General features: G+C 36.8%; 1 protein-coding gene across 5 annotated transcripts in view; it reads right to left on the bottom strand.

Moving 5' to 3' along the window:
• The window catches only part of KLHL32 (kelch-like family member 32), a 96,776-nt gene that overhangs the window by 36,346 nt on the left and 37,225 nt on the right, over positions 1 to 23,205 (bottom strand). For 4 of the 5 annotated variants that reach the window (XM_010573346.1, XM_010573347.1, XM_010573348.1 and 1 more), the window contains one exon: positions 2,027 to 2,242. The exons of the other annotated variant lie outside the window; for it this stretch is intronic. In XM_010573346.1, the coding sequence (XP_010571648.1) occupies positions 2,027 to 2,242 (216 nt within the window). The remainder of the gene's footprint in view (positions 1 to 2,026; positions 2,243 to 23,205) is intronic. 5 annotated transcript variants of the gene reach the window in all.

Raw genomic sequence — 23,205 nt, 5'->3', positions numbered from 1 at the left:
CTTTTAATTCATTCTGGGGACCTGGAATATTTATATATTTATTCCTGGTTTGTACAAACTGAATTAAAAAGACACACACACGTTTTGCCTGCAGCGGAAAACTAGTTTAAAAAAAATTCTTCGGAACAGCATTAGTAACCTTTAGAGAGGCAATTATGATAACACTTAAATGGACAGTGTGGAGTTTGTTGTCACTCAGAAAACAGCATATTACCTATAAGTATCTCTCCCCAGTATGACCCTGCAACAGAAACAGAATCTTTGCCATATTTGCCTCAAAGTGTTCATTGACCGGACTGCACACAATTAAGAAAATTATTTCTGAGTTCTTCCTGCAAGACAGGACAATGACACAAGATTTAAGAACTCCCACTTCCCAAACTTTGTTTCAGCAGGTTGCAGAGGGCATATTACTCTGGATACGCTTTCTCATTACTGAGCTGGCATTTGTACGGCTTTCTGTAGCAACTTTTCTAGCAAAAGTATACCCAAGCACGTAGCTAGGAGATTTCAATGACCCTGCAGAGAAATTATGATAAAACCCAACTGGCCAATCAGTCATGCCCCATATATGAACTTGTACATCAAAACCTTTTCTGATAAAGAGAATATGGGCTAGGAGTCCAGAGTATCGTGCCTTAAAAAACCAAACCAAACCCACCATCATGGGTAGTGTGCTGCAGGTCTTGTTGTACAGACATCCTCCAGAGACTAGGACAGGAAAGAGTCTAACTTTTTATTAGTATTTGCAGAAAATATCATCTCTGTAAAATACTCCATAACCTAAAGCTTTAAAGTTTTGGAAACAAATATGCCAGTTACCAGCCTGAAGGATTAAGCTACATTTGCATACTGTCTTTGTGGTTTGAAGAGCTTAACTAGACATTTTTATTTCTTAAGAATAAATATATTGTTCCAGCGTGACGTTATTCCTCCACAGAACATGAAGGGCCCCACAGAGGAACACACATTTTACACTTTGAGAAAACGATGGTATATAAAAGAAATTATTTGCTTAGAATAATCCAAAAGATAAGTGGATAAATAACAGGGATTGAAATATAAATCAGTCTTCTGACTCTCAGTCTTCTCTGTTGGACCAATATTGACCCACTTCCTAAAAAGAAAGCACAAGTTTCTTTCAAGCAAGTTATACTCTACCTTGAAATACCCTGAAATACCTTCCTCTATAAAACATGACAGCAAAAAGGAAACAGAAATAAGTGTTTGGGTAACCAACATTATAGACATTTCCTTCCAATACTATATCATGAATTGCAGTTTTACAGACATATGATGGGAATGTTTCCAAGGATAGATATTGGTTTAGTTTTTGTGTTTCTCTTTACAGGCTATGTATTTTTTTCATATTAGGTTTCCCCTCTGCACACACACTAAAGGTCACAACATAATGGTTTTATCTTGCTTATATTCTATGGCTAACAACCTGGCCCTTCTCTAGATCCAGCGTTTTTTAAAGGAAATGATCACCATCTTCAGCTTCTTGCTGCAAACCTTCCACTGAAGCCTCCACTCATCTCTGAGCAGAGCAGCCTGTGTGATGATTCTCTAATTTGCTCCAAGCAAAGTCAGCTGTGGTGGCTTAAACAATTTAAATGACTATTGAAGTTACACAGCTAAGTTTGTCTGAAGTGAGCAGGAGAGACTACAGAAGCAGGTTTGCCGCCAGACTTGTGGCACTAACCTCACCAGAGGCAATGATAATTGAGATGCATGCATCAGCGATCTCTTCCCATGATCAGAGTTAGATCTCAAAAAAAATCTCTGGCTATATCTGAATAACACAAGTTAAGCATTAAGACAAATTTCTTTTTCAAACAAACTAATTGCATTAACACAACACAACATTTTTTGAATTTCATTTAAAATTTTCCCTTAGTTGTTACTCACAGTTTTTGCTCAAGTGCTTATTCTCCCTCGAGATTGCTCCAGGGTTTCAAAACAACAGATTACTGCTATGGTTTTATAGAGTATCACACATTTGCTTGCTCACCCATCTCCTTACCTGCCAGATTTGTTCTTCACTGAGTGAAGTGAGTCTATCACTTTTAAAAACCTCTCGAAGGAGACAGTATGGGAGTGCCAGAACTTCTTCAGGATGACTCTTCAATAGCTCAGAGAGATGTTTTACTAAGAAGTCAACCACTGCATTCTCCAACAAAGTGAGGTTGAAGAGGTCCGCAAGCTTATACAGGTCCAAGTAATTAAAACTATTTAATTCCTAAACAAGTGAAGCAAACAAAATATGTCTCAGAAAAAAAACCCAAACAGAGAACAAAAAACCCCACAAGTCTCAGATAATGAAAAAAGGTTGTTCTTTTGGAGCTGTGGAGAAGGAAGGCAATGTAACTTGAAATTAATTAACACAGCCTCATTCAAAATGTATGTGTAAATGTTACCAGTGCATATGCAAATATATATGATAGTACTAATTTATATTGCAACTGCTAAGGTTATATACGCATAAAGCATCTGTAAGAAATATGGATTTGTATATAATATAATAAACCAGCATGATTTACACTGTATAACAAGAGCTCACAGGAGTTAACAAGTGGATTAAAAAAAAAAAAAGTATGTTAACTACAACGGTTTGTTACAAAGCAATTGTTTGTTCGTTATTTACTGTTTTGATTGAGCTAGAGCACCTATGTAGTACAACTTTTAGTTCCATGAAACCTCAAAAAATACGAGATGCTGAGCTACATTTTATTACATATAAATTTATCTTCAATGAAGAAATAGACCCTTTTTTCCCCAATCACTGATACCAACCTACAGTGGATGTTGGCCTCATATTCTTTCTGCTGCTAGAAGAAGGGGGAGAAAATCTGCAGAGCCAAAAGCTACAGTAACTCAGGGCAGGAAGTTTTTTTACATCCTGGTAACAGATAACCTATATTTACACGCTAACGTTTTCAACTTGGCATCCCTTGTAAATTAGCTAACTAGTGCTATTCTATACCATACTGCTCCCTTCAGGGGAGAGGCTGAGAATTCACCCATATTAGCGAAAAGCACCCAGGATGTCTGGGAAATAAGCATGTTTACCCGTTTTCTCTGTTCTTGCTGTATGCTCTCATCTCCCTTCCTCTCCCCTCCACAATCCTGGTTTTCATCTTCCAATTTACCGCATTGCTCCCTATCAGCTGCCTTCTCCTTGACCAGCTCCATGTGTGAAAATGACAAGAAGTCTTGTCAGTTTCACTTTGCTGGTTAGTTAACATAGGGACTAGAGCAGGAAAGAGAAACAGACTAAATTAAGTCAATTTCACTTTCACTGCTCTGCTGGATGGAATGGCAGCACCAAATGAAACTGACAAGAAATCTTGTAAATGTCAAATGAGCTGCACGGCTGGCAGATAGAGCAGAGCAACAGGGAAGATGGGAAAGTGCGAAGAGAGGTTTTTTTGGAGTGTTTTATGGACTACATCTTGAACGTGTGAATTGGGTGGCTGTCCCAATGACTGTGGAGCTGTTTATGCATATGCAATGGAGAGTGGAGAAAGAATTTTTTTCACCTGCTTAGAGGAGTCAGTACTGGAGGGAACTGAAGCAAATTCTTGTGGAGGCTCCTGCTTGTTACATCATCTCTCAGTCTGAACAGCGCACCTTCCCTGGCAGAGTTGTACGTTAAAGACAAATCCTATCCATTATCTACTTAAACTGCCGCATACAAGTTTCGCATTGTTTTCTTGGAAGAACAAAGGAAAGTTCTCCATATTGTCAGAACAAGCACTAACAGCCATCATCCCAAAAGCCACAGATATTCTAGTGTCAATTCCTCTTCACGCTAACATAGAGGAGGTAAGGATAAATCCTCCCCAATTGCAGAAAGAAAGAGAACGGAATGAATTTTACATGAGAGGTATCTGGTCTGTGTGCTTGCTCAGTGATTTAATATCTGCAGATCACAGATGGTACCTCACACCACCACTTCTGTGATGGCCATGAAATGGTGGCAACAACACATAGGAGTAAAATCAAAGTAAACATCACAGCATTTGTCAAGCAACAACCATGGTTTATTGTCCCTGGTTTGGAAGACTATCTTTTCAAAGAACTCCCTGATTGAATGAATGCCAAACATCCAAAAAGAAATTTAGAAGAGCTCAGTGTATATTTATTGAGCTCTTTTGTAGTCAACAGCTATATCTGGGGAGGATTAAAATAAACAAATAAATAATCAAGCATTGTGATCTGAGGATCAACAGCCCTTCCAGATTACAGGCCTGATCAAACCCCACTAAGTGTCAATGGAGAAGGACAGATGGCTCTTGGTAGACTTCAGAAGAGGACAATACTGGAGATAACATAATAAAGTCCTTCCTCATTAGAGGGAAACAGTAATATGACACACATGCAGTTTTCCCCTGAAAAAAATCTTCACATTTTCAGTGAAATCTGAAAGACACTGGTAAGCCTTCATTTTTGGTTTGGGTATTTTTGATGATCCCCCCTAAACTCCCCAATCCCCTCAAATCAACACCAACTGAAGTTTTTTATGAAGGCTGTCATACAGTTGAAGAGGCCAAATATACTTATGGATGGATAAATAAACTCTCAGCAGTTGTTTATTTACAATATTATTTATTTTTATGTGTTCACTTATTTCAGATGCTTATTTATTTATGTGTCTATTTATTTATTTATTATGGGGGCTTATTTGTTTACTTATTTTCATTGGTAAGCTTCAGAGGATTTTCGATGCTTTGCCTAACATAATGTGTTAGTGACCTGCTGGACTTAGGGTTTACTGCTTGATGAATATTGCAAGTATATTTTGTTAAAACTGGTCTTGGCCTTTAATCAGAAACATTTGTTTCTGGTTTGTAAGGTTAGAGTTGATCTACAGGTTTGTATTTCCCAGCCAAAAAAGCAAAAGTGCATTAGCTTTTACAAATGAAAACTATCAGACTGTCATACCAATATTCAAATCAAAATTATACAGTACTATACACTACTGTCTCTGTGATGATACTAGAGGGCAAAAATGTCACACTGAGATTGCAAGATGTATACCACAGATCAGATAACTTAGCTCTCTGTATGTGGTAAGATGTTCAGAAACAGACTAAAATGTAGTAAGTCAGTTGCAAAAAATTTAAAAAAAAAAAAATGCCCCTTACTTTCTAGCTTTAAAAAAATCCAACTGGAAGTATCAAAGCAATCACTGTCAACTCAGTCTGATGTGAATAGATTTTCAAACTAAACTCTTAATTGAATTAAAAACTTTGTTAAAAAATGAAATAGGTTACTATGTAATTAAAATTAGGTGTAGTCAGGAAAAACAGTTCTGGCAGCCTCTGTTTTCCACAGATTTTATCGTATTGTGTTAGAAGAGCAGCTACAAAATTCAAAAGTGTGCAACTTTCCGGTACTGTATTGCAGTATATGTTTTTAAAAACTTGCAATACAAAACAGGCTTAACTTCTAAATATATGCCACTTATCTTTTTTGAACTGAAGGATGAAATATGAACACAAGCAGAACTGTCACTAAGAGCTGAAGAGAATTAGGGAAAGGTAGTGATCCTATCTCTTCTAATATGATGTATGTTACACTGCTGAAACACATTCAGACTAAGAAAATATGTATAAGATTATATATACAGATCTTAAAACTAGCAGTTGAAGTAGTCCTAAAAATCTCACAGTAAACTGAAACCAATTTGATAAATTTGCCAAATTATTTATCAGTACCTACTTCTAAAATGAGAAACTATCTTTGATCCTATGCATTCTACTTACTATACATCCTCCTGCTTCCCCCCTCTCTGAAGAGAATCCATTGTTCTACACTACCGGTCTTCCGATTCAGTAGTATCAACCTTTAGACGCCAACCAATTTAACAATGAGATGGCATTTAAAACCCTCGTAAAAGCAAAGCAGTTTTCTGAACAAACAATCTGAAAGATGACAATATTAAATATTCAAAATAAATGATGTGACATTGTCCATGTTTTAATACGGAGGTGTATTTTAATATAGATATATGATAAATTGTCAAACAGGAATAATAGATATAAACATTGTATTTAAATTACTTCCAAATCCATCTTTATTCATTTGTACTTTAAAGAATAATTGCCTTGCACAAGCCACAGAAAGGGATGTAAGTAACAGATTGATAAATTAGAGTTAATCATAACCAAGTACACAGCAGACTACAATATACCTCTATTCCTCTGCTCTGTATTATAAACAGCAGAAAAAGCACAAGGAGAACTAAGGGGAAAGAATGCATTTCTTTATGACCTTATTTGAAAGATAAACTCCTTGGGGAAATACAATTTATTCAGATTATCAAGACCCTGCTGTGCAAATCTACAGTCTGGGAGCACACTACAGAGATCAAACAATATTTACTTTATTCTGTTGGGTATAAAAGCTTTTAATGAATGCATAATTAAGACAGAAAAAGTATATACAGCTTTAGAATTCCACTGCCAAGCCAAGCCATTAATATCCAAAGTATCTTACCCAGTTGTAACTCCACCTGCTTCCTATTTAGATTACGACACTGTTATAAATCAAAGTATTAAATGACTAGCCCTGCTGCTATAACAGAGAAGAGTTGCATGGTGACACTATTTCCCCTTTTAGGAAAAGGGGTTCAGTGTCTTTAAAGCAAAAAAGGAAGTGTGAGGTCTCTGGGACAGGGACATGTTTTTTCAAAGTCCTTAATCAGCACCTAGCACAACAGGGTCTTGACCCTACATCCTCCAGGTTCTCTGCTATGTTAAATACTAAGAACCAGCTGCATCATTCAGAAGACAACCTTGACATAAATCATAGCAAAGACAGACTCTAAATAGATAAGGGATAGTAACACAATGAAAAAGCGTAGTGACAGAAATATATGTATTTGCCAACAAAAAGGATCAACACAATTTTAAGAGAAAAGAAATCCAGTTCTGTTGGTTCTAGCTCTTCCTTTCTATATCAAAGGTTCTAGTTCTGCAAAACCTCACACATTTACCCAAGAACTGACAGATCATGCACATACTCAATAGCACAGCAACAGACATACGTATTTCATACTAAGCATAAGCACAAATCCTTCAGAAACTGTATTTTAGATCTTTGAAATTTTCCTCCACTAAACACCAAAGCCATCCAGTGGAACCATGAAAGACATTTTGCTGAAGCCTGGTCACAGTGGAACAGCTGGGTCAGAGTTTTGCAGTGTATAGAACTGTTTACATTTATTACAAGATCAGTGTCGACTATAGATGTATTATGTATTTATAGGCACAGTACAGGACAACTTTTTGAGTGACTAATTTTATAAAATTAGTTTTTCTGGTACCTCACTGCTTTCTCAATACTTTTCTGTAATTCTTGCTTTTGTGTTCTCTTTTAAGCATGAAAAATTATTTTGTATCCTTGCTGTTATTTCAAAGTAGGTCTGGAGCCAAGTACAAGAGCAACAATATCAAAACATTTCAGCCCTATTATTCTCCTTCTACCCTAGGAGAATTCATTTCCCTTCTCACTTAGCGTTTTGCTGTATCTGCTTAGTTTTCAGTTTCAATCCTGCTGGTTGGTGCTACTAAGCACCCTCTTCGAAGGCAGGGAGGAGGCCTGTGACCTTCACAAGCACAGTGGAAAGACATGACATTCTCAGATTGCTCATGCGATGAGACATGTGTGGTCTTCGAAAAAGAAAGTGAAATGTGCCATATGCAAATACTCAAAACCAAAAAGGTAAACAGTTTCTAGAATCTCAGATAGATTAATCTAAGTTATTAAATAGTAAAAATATTTTCAAATGGCAACCTAATTAAATATTTTAAGTAACCCTGATTATACATACCTTTCATATATTGCATACATTATTATGTGCATCATGGAGAGAAATATAAGAATGAAACATTAAGACTACACAGTTAAAGTTTCATGGTACCACAGGAACAACCACAGAGTTTTCAATAGCTGCTTTCCCTTGCAAAACAGATGCTGCTGTGGGAATTTTTAATATTTTTTTTTTTTTAGTCTTTTTTATTTTTTTTTTTAACGGCACCTGGCACAGAAACTCCCCAAATGAACAGCCTCACATCTCACCTGGTTTCACATCTTGCCAGGCATTCCTGGCAATAGAAAACTGTAGCAATCAGTATTGTTTAACAAATAAAAATACAGGGATGAAACAGAATATGGAGATCATCTAACCCTTCACCTGGTCCTTTTATACCATTTCAAACAGTAGAAACCCAAAGGGAGAATTTAATCAGATTTACCAATGTTTACAGTTTTTGCCAATTATGAGAGCCTGTCTTTTTTTCAAATATGTTATGAGGAATGACATAATCCTGCATTCTTGACTCCAGCAGAAATCACAGAATATTGGTAGATAGTCTTTACAGATGTTTTATTACTTTATATTTTTGCTAACTCTTTAGAGTTACTACAGTTCTTGAGGAAAGCTGAAAACTACTTGGCTAACCCATCAACCACCAGCAATCTTTATAGTAAACGTTCACTTTTTGTTGTCACTAATATTGTCAAATTCAGACAGAGCAAGTTTTGTCCTTTAGACACCCAAAGTTCACAGGAGTAACAGTTAAAAAAAATAATTACCATCAAGAATAAAGAAAAATAGGACTGCACAATGCTATTGCTTCCAATTCTTTTGTAGACTCTAATAACAGTTTAAGGCCATGAGAATAGAGGAGTGGAAACTTATTCCCCTACTATACTAGACAAGCTCATCAAATCATCTTCGCCATAAATTAAGAAAGATCTATCTTAAAACTTACTCTCTTCTTGCTCCCAACTACTATTATGAGAAGGCTCAGCTGATTTTGAGACTCCATCTCCTAATTTCCAGTTTAATTTACTCAGTTTATATGCATTTGTTCCTGTGCCAACATTATGTTTTAGTTTTAACAGCACTCTGCCTCTCTCCCTGCTCCCCCCTCCCCCTGTATTTATTCCCTTGATATATTTACGGAAAGCAATCATGTTTCTCCTCAGCCCTCATTTTGCTAGACTAAACAAGCCAAGATCTTTTAATCTCTTCATGTAAAACAGGTCTTCCTGATCATCTTAGCTGCCCTTTTCTATGCCTCTCCCAGTTTGACTTCATTTATTCTTCTACATGGGCAAACTCTTCAGAGTACTCGTGATTTTTCAGCAGTACCTTGTACACCAGCATTAATATTTCCTTAGTTTTATAAATTACCTTACATGAAATATCCTAGACTCAAACTGCCTTTTCCTTGATGGTATGACATTAGTAGCTCAAAGCCATCCTATGATTTAATACACAAAAATTCTCTGTAAAATTGGTCCTCAAGTGAGACACAATAACAGCCCTCTGTCTGTCAGGAAGGACAGAAATAATATGACATGTTACAAATGGGAATTGAGTGTGATCCACTGAGATGCAGTAGACTCTACTGAGGATGCTCAGAAATTATTTTCCAATTGCTTATTTAATTTCTTTCTATATTTGAGTAATGGATCTTGTAATTGTACTGTTACATACCAGTTACTTATTAGGGGAAAAATTATTTCAATAATTTTCTTAATATTTGTTTCAAAAGTAGGCAAGGAAATCCCCCTGATATTCTGAAAAACAAAATAAGTTTTAAATCAATATAAAGTATGAAAAAACCTTTCAAACATAGTGAAAGTACAAGTAGAAAATACGTTTCTAATACACAGTATGTTAAAGTGTGATTTTTATTCTTAATCCCCATCCCCATTACCAGCATGGAGGGGAGAGGGAAAGTAAAAAAAAAAACAAAAAAACAAACAAACAAAAAAAATTTCCACATTACTGATAGATCTGTTAGTAGAGGTATTAAGATACCTGGCTGTTCCCCTTTCCAATAACTTACTATTTTGCCAACATTTACTATTTCAAAGCTGAAGTTTTCCAGCCTCAAGATGAATCTCTTTAAAATGTCTTGAAAACATCTCAAAAAGCATATTACACATTACTAAGAATGAGACTGACAGGAAAAGACCATTGCTTTTCCACAATAAAAATATTCAGAATGGAAATAGCTCACATGAGTTGCCATCACTGTGAAAAACTTCTGTTGACCTCCCTCATTAGCCTCTAGAAAAATAAACAGTTTGGATATGCTCAGTAATGACTTCTTTGAACTTTGCAGCTAAAATCTCATCCCCTTCTAGTTGCACTGTCCATAATCTATTCCACAACTAAGCAAGATCCTGTCTGCATCATTATCCACTGTGGGCCAAATCACAATGACAAAACCTGAAGGCTGAAAGTCCATTTCCATTGTGCTGCTTAGGATCCACTTTGGACCCATCACTTTCAAATGCAGAACCATGAAAAAAAAAAAACAGACCAAAGAACAGGAGAGAAGATCTAGACAAGAAGCCCAGAGATAACAAGGAGCAAACTGTACTGGAATCTAGCAGGACAGTTAGAATCACAATCCAGAGAAGACATGGCTTCTTAAGGAGGCTGGGTGATAGTTCCTCCAACTCTGCACAATATGTAATGTTATAAATTACATAAATATAAATGAATAATGATGAAGATGGATAATAGCATAATAGTCACCAGCTAAAAAAGGAAGTCAACACTCATGATGTTGCACTAAAGAATAAACAGGGAGCATATTCCAAAATTCCAAAATTATCAATATATTAATGCTCTAGGTATAAATAAGAACAGGGGAGGTGTTCATGTGCAAAGAATATATATAATATGATTCAAACAACTCTGTTACAGAATCTTTTTATGACATTTTATTTCTGGAACATTTCAATGATGTATACGTGTGCTCTGTAATAAACCCAGCAAGGGACCACTTTTCTTAAAAACTGTCTCTGCTTCAGAATCCCAGGCAACAGCCTGTCACCAAATGCTTAGGGATTACAAAGCTAATAAACACATCTAAAAATGGAGAATTGGAAAAGGGTAACTGTAGTGAGCTGGACATCTAGTATCACCAGAGAATGAAACAAACTGTCTAAAATGTCTAAAATGATGGGTTAATTAAGACAGACAAATTAAAATCTCAGGAATATTTGCTAAACAACGCAAAGCAACAAAACTTTCTCAGAATTTTAAGGCAGTATGTGATACTCTATCTACAGAAAGGCTGAATCCAGTGCAGGATAACTCAATACTGAGTATAATTTTGATAGACAAAGCAGAATCAGCCACCAATTTGAAATCAGTAGTTCCTAATGCATTGTAAGAATCACATCACCCCAGCTATCTACTAACATTTGACTTGTACGAAAGCAATAAGGCATCAGTAGGGGAACTTATTTTTTTGAAACCTCAAGAGGGCTCATTTCCCCAAGTTTACAGGAAACATTGGCAGAACAAAATGGCACAAATTTAACATAAGGAATATTAAAGTTGAGCATTATAATATTTGATAAATTTCATATATTACATATTTTTAGTAGGATGCATCTTAGATGGATCAAAGATTTGTTCAATGACAATCTCAAAATGCAGTTATTAATGGTAAGTTATAAAGTAGTGTAAATTTTTCCAGCAAAGACCTCAAGGCATTGATTCTTGGTCCAATACTGTTAACAGCTTAATTGAACTAGAGAATGGTAAGTTTTGCCCGCAGAGTTTGCGGAAGACTCTGCAAAAGCACTGGGGTAAAAAATTACAAGAATGACAGAATATGAGTATCGTCTGGTTTTCCTGGGAAAGTAATCACATTAAAATAAAAAATAAAAAAAATCTGAGAACCAGTAATATGCTGATACAGAAAATATACCAGGCTCTATTTAGAACAATATTTACAGGTCATCAGGAGGCACTAAGAAGTGGTCACAAACAGCAACATCAGTTCTCAGAACAGTGCTGTGGCAAAAAAAAAAAAAAAGGCTCATGTCATAAAATGCACGAGTACTGTCCAATGAAAGAAACAAACCCTCTTGCTGCTTCAACATTGCATTTTTAAGGCTACTGCTCAAATATTGGTCCCAGTTCTGAAGTCCACACTTTAAGGATATGAAAATACTATAGGCTGGAAAACCAACCTTGCAAGATTTAAGGTGCTCAACTTAGTTTTTTAAAGAAAGACTCCTGGAAGATTTGATCATGAGCAAAGATATTTATAAAATGGAAAGAATATATGAAAGCAAAAGAGTTCTGACAAAGTTTTCAGAAAATAGTTTCTGGCTTATCAATATAGGATCAAAGTTACCCTGGCCACTGGACTAGGAAGTACAGGACTGCACATTGCTTTTGTGTGATTACAAACATTTTGTAACTTTGCATTAAAAAAAAATGAGTGCAATAAAACAAGTTTCTTGCCAATTGTCCATACAGGTAAAGAAGGAAATATTTGCACAATTTGACCTCTCAGGGTATATGGTTTCACATTCCTCTGAAGAGCAAGAGACTTGTTGCAGCTGCAGGAAGACAGGAGGGTACTCAGCAGTTAAAAGAACCTGGTTATAAGTATGCGAATGATAAAATGGCAACATTTCCATTTTATTTGGAAAACTGCTATTTGTTCAGGTATCTGTCTGCTCCTGCAATATCTGACCTCAGCTCAAAAAAATCACTAAGAATTTTTTTGCTCACAGCACTAAACGAAGGCAAATTCTCATTTTACAGAGAAAAAAGGAGGAGCAGAAGAATAATTTAGACAACTTCCCATGATGCAGAAGATACAAAAACCAGAACCTCAAATGCCTGGAACCCACTCCAGTGCTCCAGTAGTTAGGCAATTCTTTTCTTCCCCACCCCACCCGCAAATTTAACACAATTTGAAGTTATTTATACAGCTCAATATATCAGCAAAATGTCTGTAACATGTTTTGTATAAGCATTATGTCTCAGCATAACAAAACCCTCTACAACACTCTGTGCCTAGATTTATGCAGCAAAAAACCCATCTCTTTCCCATGAGTAGGAGCTGTCCTGATTAGTAGGTTTACTACATAATAATCAGAACTGATTTCAGGAGGTAAACAGGATAAAAAGGGATAGTAGTAGTCCACATACAGGAAGAAAAGTAAAAGAATGAAAAATATTCTGGAAGCACCACTGAATTACAAAAAAAAAAAAAATTCAGTATGTGAGAATCAAGGAGGATTTGCTTGTATTTTAAGTATTATTGACTAGGGATTCACTTATCGCTCTCTTGGTCAGAAATTATTATAAATCTGACTCTCAAAACCAGAAAACCTAGAAAGGGCAAATCCCAAATGTAACAATGGACCTTGACTCAATGCCCAGTCTGACATTTCCTACACCTGACCTTCAGTAGTGCCAAACAAGTCACAAGTACTCCCCAAACTAACACAGGTGAATGTTCACACTACTGAAGGTGCTAAGCATCAGGAAGGCATGAGCCTTCAAAGATCATGCTGACTTTTGCTCATTTAGTTCCTAGCAGTTCTTACCAAGAATAAAATAATAATTCCCCCCCCCAATCTCAAACAGCTAACGGTCAGAACTCCGTGCTTTACCACCAAGGCTTTTTTCCCATGGAAATATAGAAAAGTATTTAATCAATGTATCATATATTTAACACACGTAATCATATGATGAAATTCTCACTGGCTTCAAGATTTCACCTGAAGACACCACCTTTAAAAACAGAATAGGTCATTGCAGGCCCAATTTCTAAGTGTTCACAACTACAGACCCTTGCCAGTATTTCAAAATCCCGAAGTATATGAAGGGCCCCCCTCTTCTGTATCCCCCTTTAAACACAATCAGAATGAAATGAAGCCAGACACCCTTTAACAGAAAATTGGAAGGGCATTTAGAGGAGGGACATAGCTCAATTACTTCAAAAAGAATGTTTTTCTGCAGCTAAGCTAACAAGAACAGTCACCGTTTTAAAAAATGAACCAGAAATATTCACCACACACACTGATTATTTTCGCTACTTGTTTTATTCCTTTTCAAGAAGTTCCATTAATCTGTTCAACTTTTGGTCCAGGGCTGAACGGTGCTGTATGAGTCCAGAATTCGATTAGGACTTTTTACCAATGGTGCATAATACCCATGCAAGTTAAGACCCACAACAGTATCTAGGTAGTCAATTAATTTCATGTATTTAGTTACAGTAAACATTCAGTGTCAGTCTCTGGGGATCCTTGACATCACCATCGTATACATATACTCCCTGCATACTTCAGTTCCCCGTGAAGATAGTAATGCTGCAAATATGAGTAAAAATATTGCGAGGCAGGCAAAAACAAAATGCAAGCACATATAAACACTGATTTGGGGCTTGGCATATGACACTGGGCCTATTCCCCTAGCTTTCTCCATGTCCACAACATGCCATTTCAAGTCAGTGGGAATCCCAGTCCCAATGTGTTTTGGGGGCTGAACATACCTGAGGTTACTACAATACTTTCCCCATGATAAATGAGTGTGGTTAGATGCTATGGAAATTCAAAGCCTTTTGCATATATAATTAGAACAGATGTGGCTTACGGTAAACAAGGAGAAAACACTGAAATGGAATTTAGAAAAAACCTCCTTTGAGTGGCATTGGAAACTTTCACAACAAAGATCAAGGTGTTTACAAGGCAAGTCCAACCAATATATTACTACTCCTCTAATCCAGAGGACACAACAGCTCCTATAAAAATTACTGTAGGGACAATTCCATGTGTTACCAGCTCAGTTCCCACTGAACCGCAAATGAAAGTCCTGGTTTAAGTCACTCAAGATCCAATGCCACCTATGCAGCTAGACACACTCTGTGGTAGAAGTCACAAATTCTGTAAGACTCTGTTGAAACAGATGGGAAATTTAGCAGCAACTTCCTCAAAATTAATAAACAGATGTTTAGAATAGATTACACAGGAAAACAAGTGAATAAAATCACAAACATTTTTCAGTTTGAAATAACACACTTGCAGGACATTATTGATGGTTAATAAAGTTGTTGATACCACTAATCTTTAGGTTTGTATCTTTAATTTTTAAAATTAGTGAGATGAATGAGGACAATTTATAACTTGCAAAGCTCTGATTACATATTGGCTGAAAATTCAGTAAGACAGCATGTATACATTTATGCTCATTCTGGGTTCAAGGCCTATTCAATACCCTGGACAGAAATCGAGTTTTTGTTTTAAATAAAACTAGCCTACATCACAATTCTGAAGCAGAATACTGTTTCCCTGGCAAATTCTACTGTGATGCAGTCATGCAAACAAAACACTATAAACGATGGAACATGCTAAAATGCTGTTTCATTTACTGCTGCTAAGGCATCTACTGGAAAACATCGTGGAACTTGTTTCCTTCTTTGTGCTCCCCTACAAACTGGAATGGTTCAGTGAACAATATTTCTCTATTAAGTTCTGAAATAAATAGTATTTAACAGTAGTTAAAACAAGATGATAATTTGGGGTACTTCCGTTTCTGAAACTACTTATGTATACTTTGGGCTTAGGTCATTTTCATAACAAATCTTTCTTCCTAACTAGCACAACACACTAGTTGAGTGTGTTGTGAACAGTTCAGATAAATGGATCAAACAGTAATGATTAAGCCATCAGAAAAACATAACGGGGGCAGGGAATCAATTACATAGATAGGCGTCAAATTCAGATTTTTTGCCTTTAACAAGAGATGGTCTAAAGAAAAGTCTAAAATGCAAATACTGCCAAATTGGGGGATTTATCAACTTAGATCCTTATGACTTCAGTCCATCTCCACCATTACGTAAACAAGGTTTTGAAAGGACTGGCTGTAAAATGAAAATATAATTTACAAGGTCTTTATAATATCTTTTAAAGATGGAGCAGAGTCATTCACTATTTTCCTCAGTTTAATACTTCAAGTGCCAAGTTGCCTCTCAAATTCCACCAAATAATACATTTTCTCATTCATTTTCTTAACAAACATTCTGCTTCTGTTTAACATTTCAAACTTGAAACTGATCCCTGTGAAAATAACGTTAGTGTGTTTAAAAATACAAAGTATAGAGGAGGTAAAAGATACTTCATAATTAAGAGGGGAAAAAAACACAGTTCTATTTTGGCTAAGCCAGTACAGAGGAAAGAAAAGATGGACAATTAACTCTCTACCACAGTGATACTTCTGAGATAAAATCAGACTGTAACTCACTTCAGGCCCAATGTTCTCTTCAGGTTCATAGGTTACAAATGATTTATAGTCACCATTTTGTACTTAGCATTCTGGCTTTTCCCATATTGGTAAATACTTTATAACCAAAGCATTTTCATGTTTCAGAAATACCTTTGCTAAAATGGCCTAACACAACTCAAATTGCTTTAGATCAAAGCAGATTTAAATAAAATGTCCCTCTGCTTCTTTACAGGAGGTAAAAAAAATGCTCTGTATATCTGGTGCCTGTATTCCTGTTCTTTCACATTAGAGCTGTAAGTCTCCTCTTTCAGGTCACGTCTTCCGCATAAAAGTGCTAAACTAATGCCGCTTAATGACAAATTAATGTCCATGAATAAAAAATACACCTCTAATAGCATAGAGTAATTTGCCATTACAATATCATCATTGGACATGCCCCTGGTTTAATACGATGTATTTAATTCATAACTTAATGAGTGATATATAAAAAGAGAGAGATGAACCCTGCAATTACATTTATGTGAGTCTGTCACCTTATTTGTAAAACCTTAGAGTCATTTACATTCAAATTAGAACAAATGAGTGATTTCACAAAGTGCAGTGATAAATGACCATTGCTGCACAAGACAGAACTGTATTTCCTGTGAAAACATTAACAGTTTCCTATTATTTGTTAAAAATTACAATGCATATTGCCCAGTGTTGTGTGAATAATGACTTTTTTACTGATTAGGTCAGAAGACTAATACAGAGTAAAAATAAATAATTTTTCTTTTCATTTTTTTCTGATTTTAGCTTGAATTTATCTGCTCAAACTGTTACGGACTCACACTGCCACCTGCTGCCCACGCCTGGGGAGGAAGGGCCCCAACTGCTTTATTTCAACTCCAGTTCAGCCACTCGGGTTTCATCTCTTGCAGTCAAATTTTCCTGCCAGATTGCTAACTGGGCATGTCGCCGAGGGCACCAGCAGTAAGGGTAGCTGCACCACCCAATTACGAATACTGCCATTTTGGGGGTTCGTGCATCTACACCACCTCAATTAGTAAGGAGAATTAAAAACTAAAGACATTGGGGGACAGGAGGGACAGGGGGGACATAAAACATTATTATTGGTAATAAACGGTAGATGGTAATAAAACCAACGAAGGATTTTGTACACTAAGCACTCTGGGATTCATCAGACTCTGTTTACAGCTTTATAAAAATACTAGAAAGATTCCGGAAGCAGGAATCTTTCTGGGCCTGAGGGACAGAAAGGTCAGGTAGGGAGGCAACATTGGCTAGAAAGACAACACAAGAAGGGCAGGGAGGGAAACAGTAAAGCGATACAGCTTCTTTGTTCCTATTTAAAACACACACCAAAGCTGCTCTCCCTTCCGGACAAGAAATTGCAAAGAGAAGGAAGATGTAGCAGTATTTGCCTCTTCCCAACTTGTGACCTCTCCTGCAACTCTGATGCGGAAGACTGGCAGTGTCTTATCCATACTACTAGTTAGACAGCACGGGACCTTTAATCTTGCCAGCAGTAGTAAACCTAGACGCTCCACCATCATTTTTTACACATCCATCAGCAATTCCAATTCAGCTTTGCCAACTATTACTTCATTAGGAAAAGCAGCGCGCACATACACGCACAAAGCCAGCAGGTTCCTGACCATAGTTGCACCACTTTCTCTAACAGTTAACACCCCAGGAGCAGAATATCCACTATCACATCGCAGCTAAAGAGCAGCAAGTGGCTTACAGTAAGAATGGGATTCAAAGTGACTGGGTATACCGTTTTTACTTTCCTCAGACACCAACTGAAAAATGGAGAAAACCACCATAATTTTTTTCCTGAGTCCCATTCTAAGTTGGAATCCTCAGTAGTGCATTCACATTTCATATATATAAATCTGTATCTCTGTAACGTATCTGTATGTTAAAGAGAGAGAGGAGATAAATTCTCAAAGTTGTATTTGAGGTTTGTACAAGAATTTCCCTAATGACTGTCAATAGCTCAATGACTCAACAGATGACAAAACATGCTCCTTCAAAAAATAGCAGGCTAGCACAGCAACAACTGGTTGTGTAACACTGAAAACTGGCAAAATGCAAGACGACATTATTTCTGTGTAGTTTGTGTTCTTGGTATGCAAAGGTCACTCTTTCCACCACGGGATAAAGTTGGTAGACTCAAGTTTGATGGTGGTGGTTTTATAAAACTCCACTCTAATTCTGGGAGACTGTGGGGGTAGAGAGTGTGCATGCATGTACTTAGATTAAAAACTCAGTATTAGTTAAAAAAAGGCAAGCCCTGGTTGCTAGATGACCTTTAGATTTTTTTCCAGCAGTTTAATTTGCTCTATATGAAAAACCCAGGAGATAAAATCCCAACTGAGCTGGGGCTTCTAGCAATACAAAGGTGATGTTCTCAATCTCTGGTGTAAGAATTAATTCATCTCTGAAGGAGTGTATCTTAGTGAAATTTGGGATTGTGTTGTTGGCACTATTCCAAATGGAGAAGTTGGGTTTAAGAAAAAATAGCTTTGAAGCTCTGGCCCCACCACAAATGTAAACCATGCACTCTCCTTTTAATTCCACAGGCAGATTCATTTGTAGCTTCTTTCTTTTAAAAACAGTAACATATTTCAATCTATAAACACATTCAAATAGTTTAAAATTAGTAGAAGGAAAGATCCAGATCATTAGGTGTTCATACACCATGAAAAATTTTTGTTTTATAAGCCTAGATTGACCATTACAGTAGAAAGTTAAAAATCAAAAGCCCCTACCCAAGGTAATTTGCCTCTTCAATTATTACCAAAAATTATTCCAGGAGGACTTATTTTATCATTTGCGAGCTGATTAATCTAATTTTTGCATTCAAGGCCTGATCCTGCTCACTGTCTGCTTTTGTATACAAGAATCCAGAGCATACAGTACAGAGGAGACTCCAAGAAAATTCCAGTTGACTGCTGCTGTACAGTGCTGTGTTTTTTCAGGCTCATTTTAATCACTCACCTAAAAGGTTCTTTTCAGCTTAAATAATCCCTCTTTAAAGATGCTACAACCGACATCAGTAGCAAGCGGGCAGATATACCTTTGGCAGAGTTCTATCCACTGTAATGAAGTTTGTAAAAGGTAACCTAGTACATTTACCATTTAGCAGGGAACTTAATGCAGTTAAAACTAACGGGAAAATTGGCATGAAACTTTTAACTCCATTTACACAAAAACATTTATGATCCCAAGAACAATTTTTAACAGTCAGGGGAACTTTAATGGCAATTAGGATCACTGTTCATGTCTACTATACTTGCTGCTCCTAGCTACTGTGAGAATAGGAACTGATTTCCAGCATTGAGTACAAGGACAGTCGGCTAACACGACTTCTAATAAGGCTGTATTGAAAATAAGTAACTGTCCAACCAATAAACATGACATAAATGATATCCCAGACTCTGTCCAGTATGTAAACTTATTTGTTCTTCACAAAATCTGCCTGATATGGCAGCAGGAATTTAAAGGGGTAAATGCTAACAATCATGCCATGTCCTGCCTCTCAGAAATGAGTGGTTTGCTTTGGACAGTTCTGCAACTTCTAAACCCCTCACTCACACCTATCACCCTATTATGTTCAATGTAACTCAGGAGGTATATAAAACTCCACTGATAACAATAATACTGCACTTGAGAAAATACAGAAAAATCAGTCAGCTTTACAACTTCAAATATGGGCAGTCTTATGTCCCAGGTCCCTGAATGCAAGTGGAAATCAACCTCTGGTTTGTAAAGTGATTACTAAAGCTATACCCACACAATATTGAGTTGATGTTGATCAGTAGAAGGAAATCCCATTAAAAATTCATATTCTCAATAGCATTCCCTCCTTATTAAGACTCTTTGGCTGTTGAAATAATTTGCAGTTTGTGGCTCTCTTTGCTATTGAATACACAAACAGCTGAGGAAAAACACAAAACTTCTTACATCTACAATCAGTTATATAACTCAGACATATATATGAAACAAACATTTCTATGTTCTGAATAAATCTTCTAACACACTTATTCTCTTGCATAAGAATAAAGATATCATGTACCCTTCAGAAAAATATTTACAAGCTTTAAAGTGCAAAATAGTTCTCACATACACACTGCCTAATACCATGTTCTCTACAACTCCATTTAAGAAGTCGATTCTCAGATCTCCATCACATTCAATCATTCAATGCCTTCAACTAGCTTTCTGTTGCCTTCTCCAATGTCATAGTAGGACAGTTATGGTCCACTGGAACTCCAAAGGCTAAAACTTTCAAAAGGGAAACAAGACATTCAGAAAACCCCTTCCCATTATATTTCAAAGTCTACCTGTTGGTTGCAGCTCTCTGCGTTAGTCTCCTTTGAAAAACCTCAGCCAAAACTGACAATCAATCTGAGCTAGAAGAGGAACTCAGGAAACAAGAGTCTTAGAGAATTGGATGTGCACTCTGCAAGGAAATGCTGTGTGCATGTGTCGTGGTTTAACCCCAGCCAGCAACTAAGCACCACGCAGCCGCTCACTCACTCCCCCCCATCCAGTGGGATGGGGGAGAAAATCAGGAAAAGAAGTAAAACTCCTGGGTTGAGATAAGAACAGTTTAATAGAACAGAAAAGAAGAAACTAATAATGATAATGATAACACTAATAAAATGACAACAGTAGTAATAAAAGGATTGGAATGTACAAATGATGCGCAGGGCAATTGCTCACCACCCGCCGACTGACACCCAGACAGTCCCCGAGCGGCGAACCCCTGCCCCCCCCTTCCCAGTTCCTAAACTAGATGGGACGTCCCATGGGATGGAATACACTGTTGGCCAGTTTGGGTCAGGTGCCCCGGCTGGGCATGAGAAGCTGAAAAATCCTTGACTGTAGTCTAAACACTACTGAGCAACAACTGAAAACATCCGTGTGTTATCAACATTATTCACATACTGAACTCAAAACATAGCACCGTACCAGCTACTAGGAAGACAGTTAACTCTATTCCAGCTGAAACCAGGACAGCATGATCACAGATCTTAGTGCAATTCAAGATACACAAAGCTCAAGTCTTCAGCTTAGTTTTCCCACACCTATGTAGCAGCAATACAACTAAGAACAATCACATTGCCTTACCGTTTGTATAGGTTGAGACGGATGTGTGAGATTTCAAGCCCTGTTTCAATGTTTAAAGTACCTGAGAATTATGCAGATGACATGATTGGAGATTCATGAATATGTATGTATTTCAAATAAAATATATCAGCATGCTTCAAAAAAGTCCCCTCTACAAATGAAGCTAAAAACAAAACCCCCAAACAGCAAAGGCTGGGGAGTAATCATAATTCAAGATATGACACTGCTGACACAGTGGGAGAAGTCTGCACAACACAAAGCTGGAATTAAGATCTAAAGTAAGGAAGGAATGCTTGGGCATTTCTCTTGTTTGCAAGTAGAGAAATATGATCTACAATTCTTTTAAAATAAAACTTAGTGAATTATCAATCCAAAATGAGAAGGAGTTTTCCAATGAGAAAATGGAATAAACATTAGATACTACAGCACATTTGATAATGTGAAGTTTATAGATGATAAAACACATTTTGTAAGCTAGCAGTGTTGTCAGAAACCTCCATTGTGTCATGCTATCATAAACGCCTTAGAGATGGATATTACCTAATTGGGGGTGGGGAGAAAGAATGTTCCTCTCCTTTTTTCTGTCTTACCTTTGATCAAAAACTCTTCATAAAAATGCCATAAATGTGCTTCTAACAATTTGTTACAGAAATCTTTTTGAGATTTATCAACAAATTAAAGTGCTCTAAGCTGGTTGGTCTGTAAGAAAGAGGATCTGTCTTATAGAATAAACAAGATGTTATTTTGACTGAGACAACTGAGTGGAAATTCCTTAAAGATCAGTGAATATAAAAGTCAACGTTGGCTGGAGATGAATCTGCTCCCAGTGCACTGCAAATCATCTTCGACAATTAGACACTTCAACAATCATCTTCGATGAATTACATTGGTACAGTCTTGTTTGGAACCTCACAGACTACAAATACGCCTTGGAACAGATATATGTATGGGCCACACCAATTGCATTTGTAGCAAAAAAAATCCTTACTGAAATCCATGGAATAATTACAGGCCCCAGATAGAAGTATCAAGAAGAGATGAAACTGTCTTAAGCTCCAAAAAACTGACAAGCTGGATCATTTAGAAAAAGAGAAGAACTAGAACAAGCTCTAACAGTAAGAGCAGCACACTATAGGAAAAGCCTGGTCCAATGCAAACAATTAAAGATAACCCTAACAAGTGTAAACTCTGTCATCATTACACAACAATAATAAACGACAGCTAGGTCTCACATACTATATTTCCTGAATTTATGCTAAACTAAGCTAAGTTCATGATATCTGAACAATTCAAAACAGCAAGAAATAAATTCACTAGTACAGTAAATGAAGAACTCTGCAGCACTCAGACTCATCAGAAAGAAGAGAAAAGGCAAGCATTAGTCTCTTCCCATCATCTGTATCATAGCACGTGGGATGACAAGACACCCCAGTTACCAACTGCAGCAAGGGTAAGTGGCTATAAGGAAGCTTTCTTTAACTACTTCAATTTTATTTTTAGATAGTACTAAAATAAAGCAATAGATATTTTTAAAATCACCAAATAGTCTGTAGAACATAAACAGATATTTGACATAATTAATTTGGACCCTGAAAGATATCAGGGTCTTTATGCACGGTACCTTGTTGGACTCTGCTAAAAAGGCTTAAACAACTACTCAAGGTTGATTACTTGTATGGACTGCAACTCTGCAGAACAAACAAGACAGATAAATTCTTACTGTGATCTATTCAGACTGCAAATCTGTCCACAGATAATGCATTGCTGGGGTGAACCTGGTAAAAAATACTGTAAAAAGAGTAAAATACAGTCTAGAGCCCAACATGATGTAAGCTACAGTCATCCCACAGATGTCCATACAGATTCAAAACCTTACAATGAGACCCTGATTCAAAAATACTTTACAGAACTACCACTGCTCTGTCTCCCAACACATATTCTCCTTATTCCCCACCCTTCATCCCCTACCTTATTCACTCCCTCCATCATTGTAA

Source organism: Haliaeetus leucocephalus, unplaced genomic scaffold, assembly GCF_000737465.1.
Source record: "Haliaeetus leucocephalus isolate CR32 unplaced genomic scaffold, Haliaeetus_leucocephalus-4.0 Scaffold384, whole genome shotgun sequence".
NCBI classification, from domain to species: domain Eukaryota; kingdom Metazoa; phylum Chordata; class Aves; order Accipitriformes; family Accipitridae; genus Haliaeetus; species Haliaeetus leucocephalus.
Note: the sequence above shows the minus strand (reverse complement) of the source record. Positions and strands in the feature narration are given on the sequence as shown.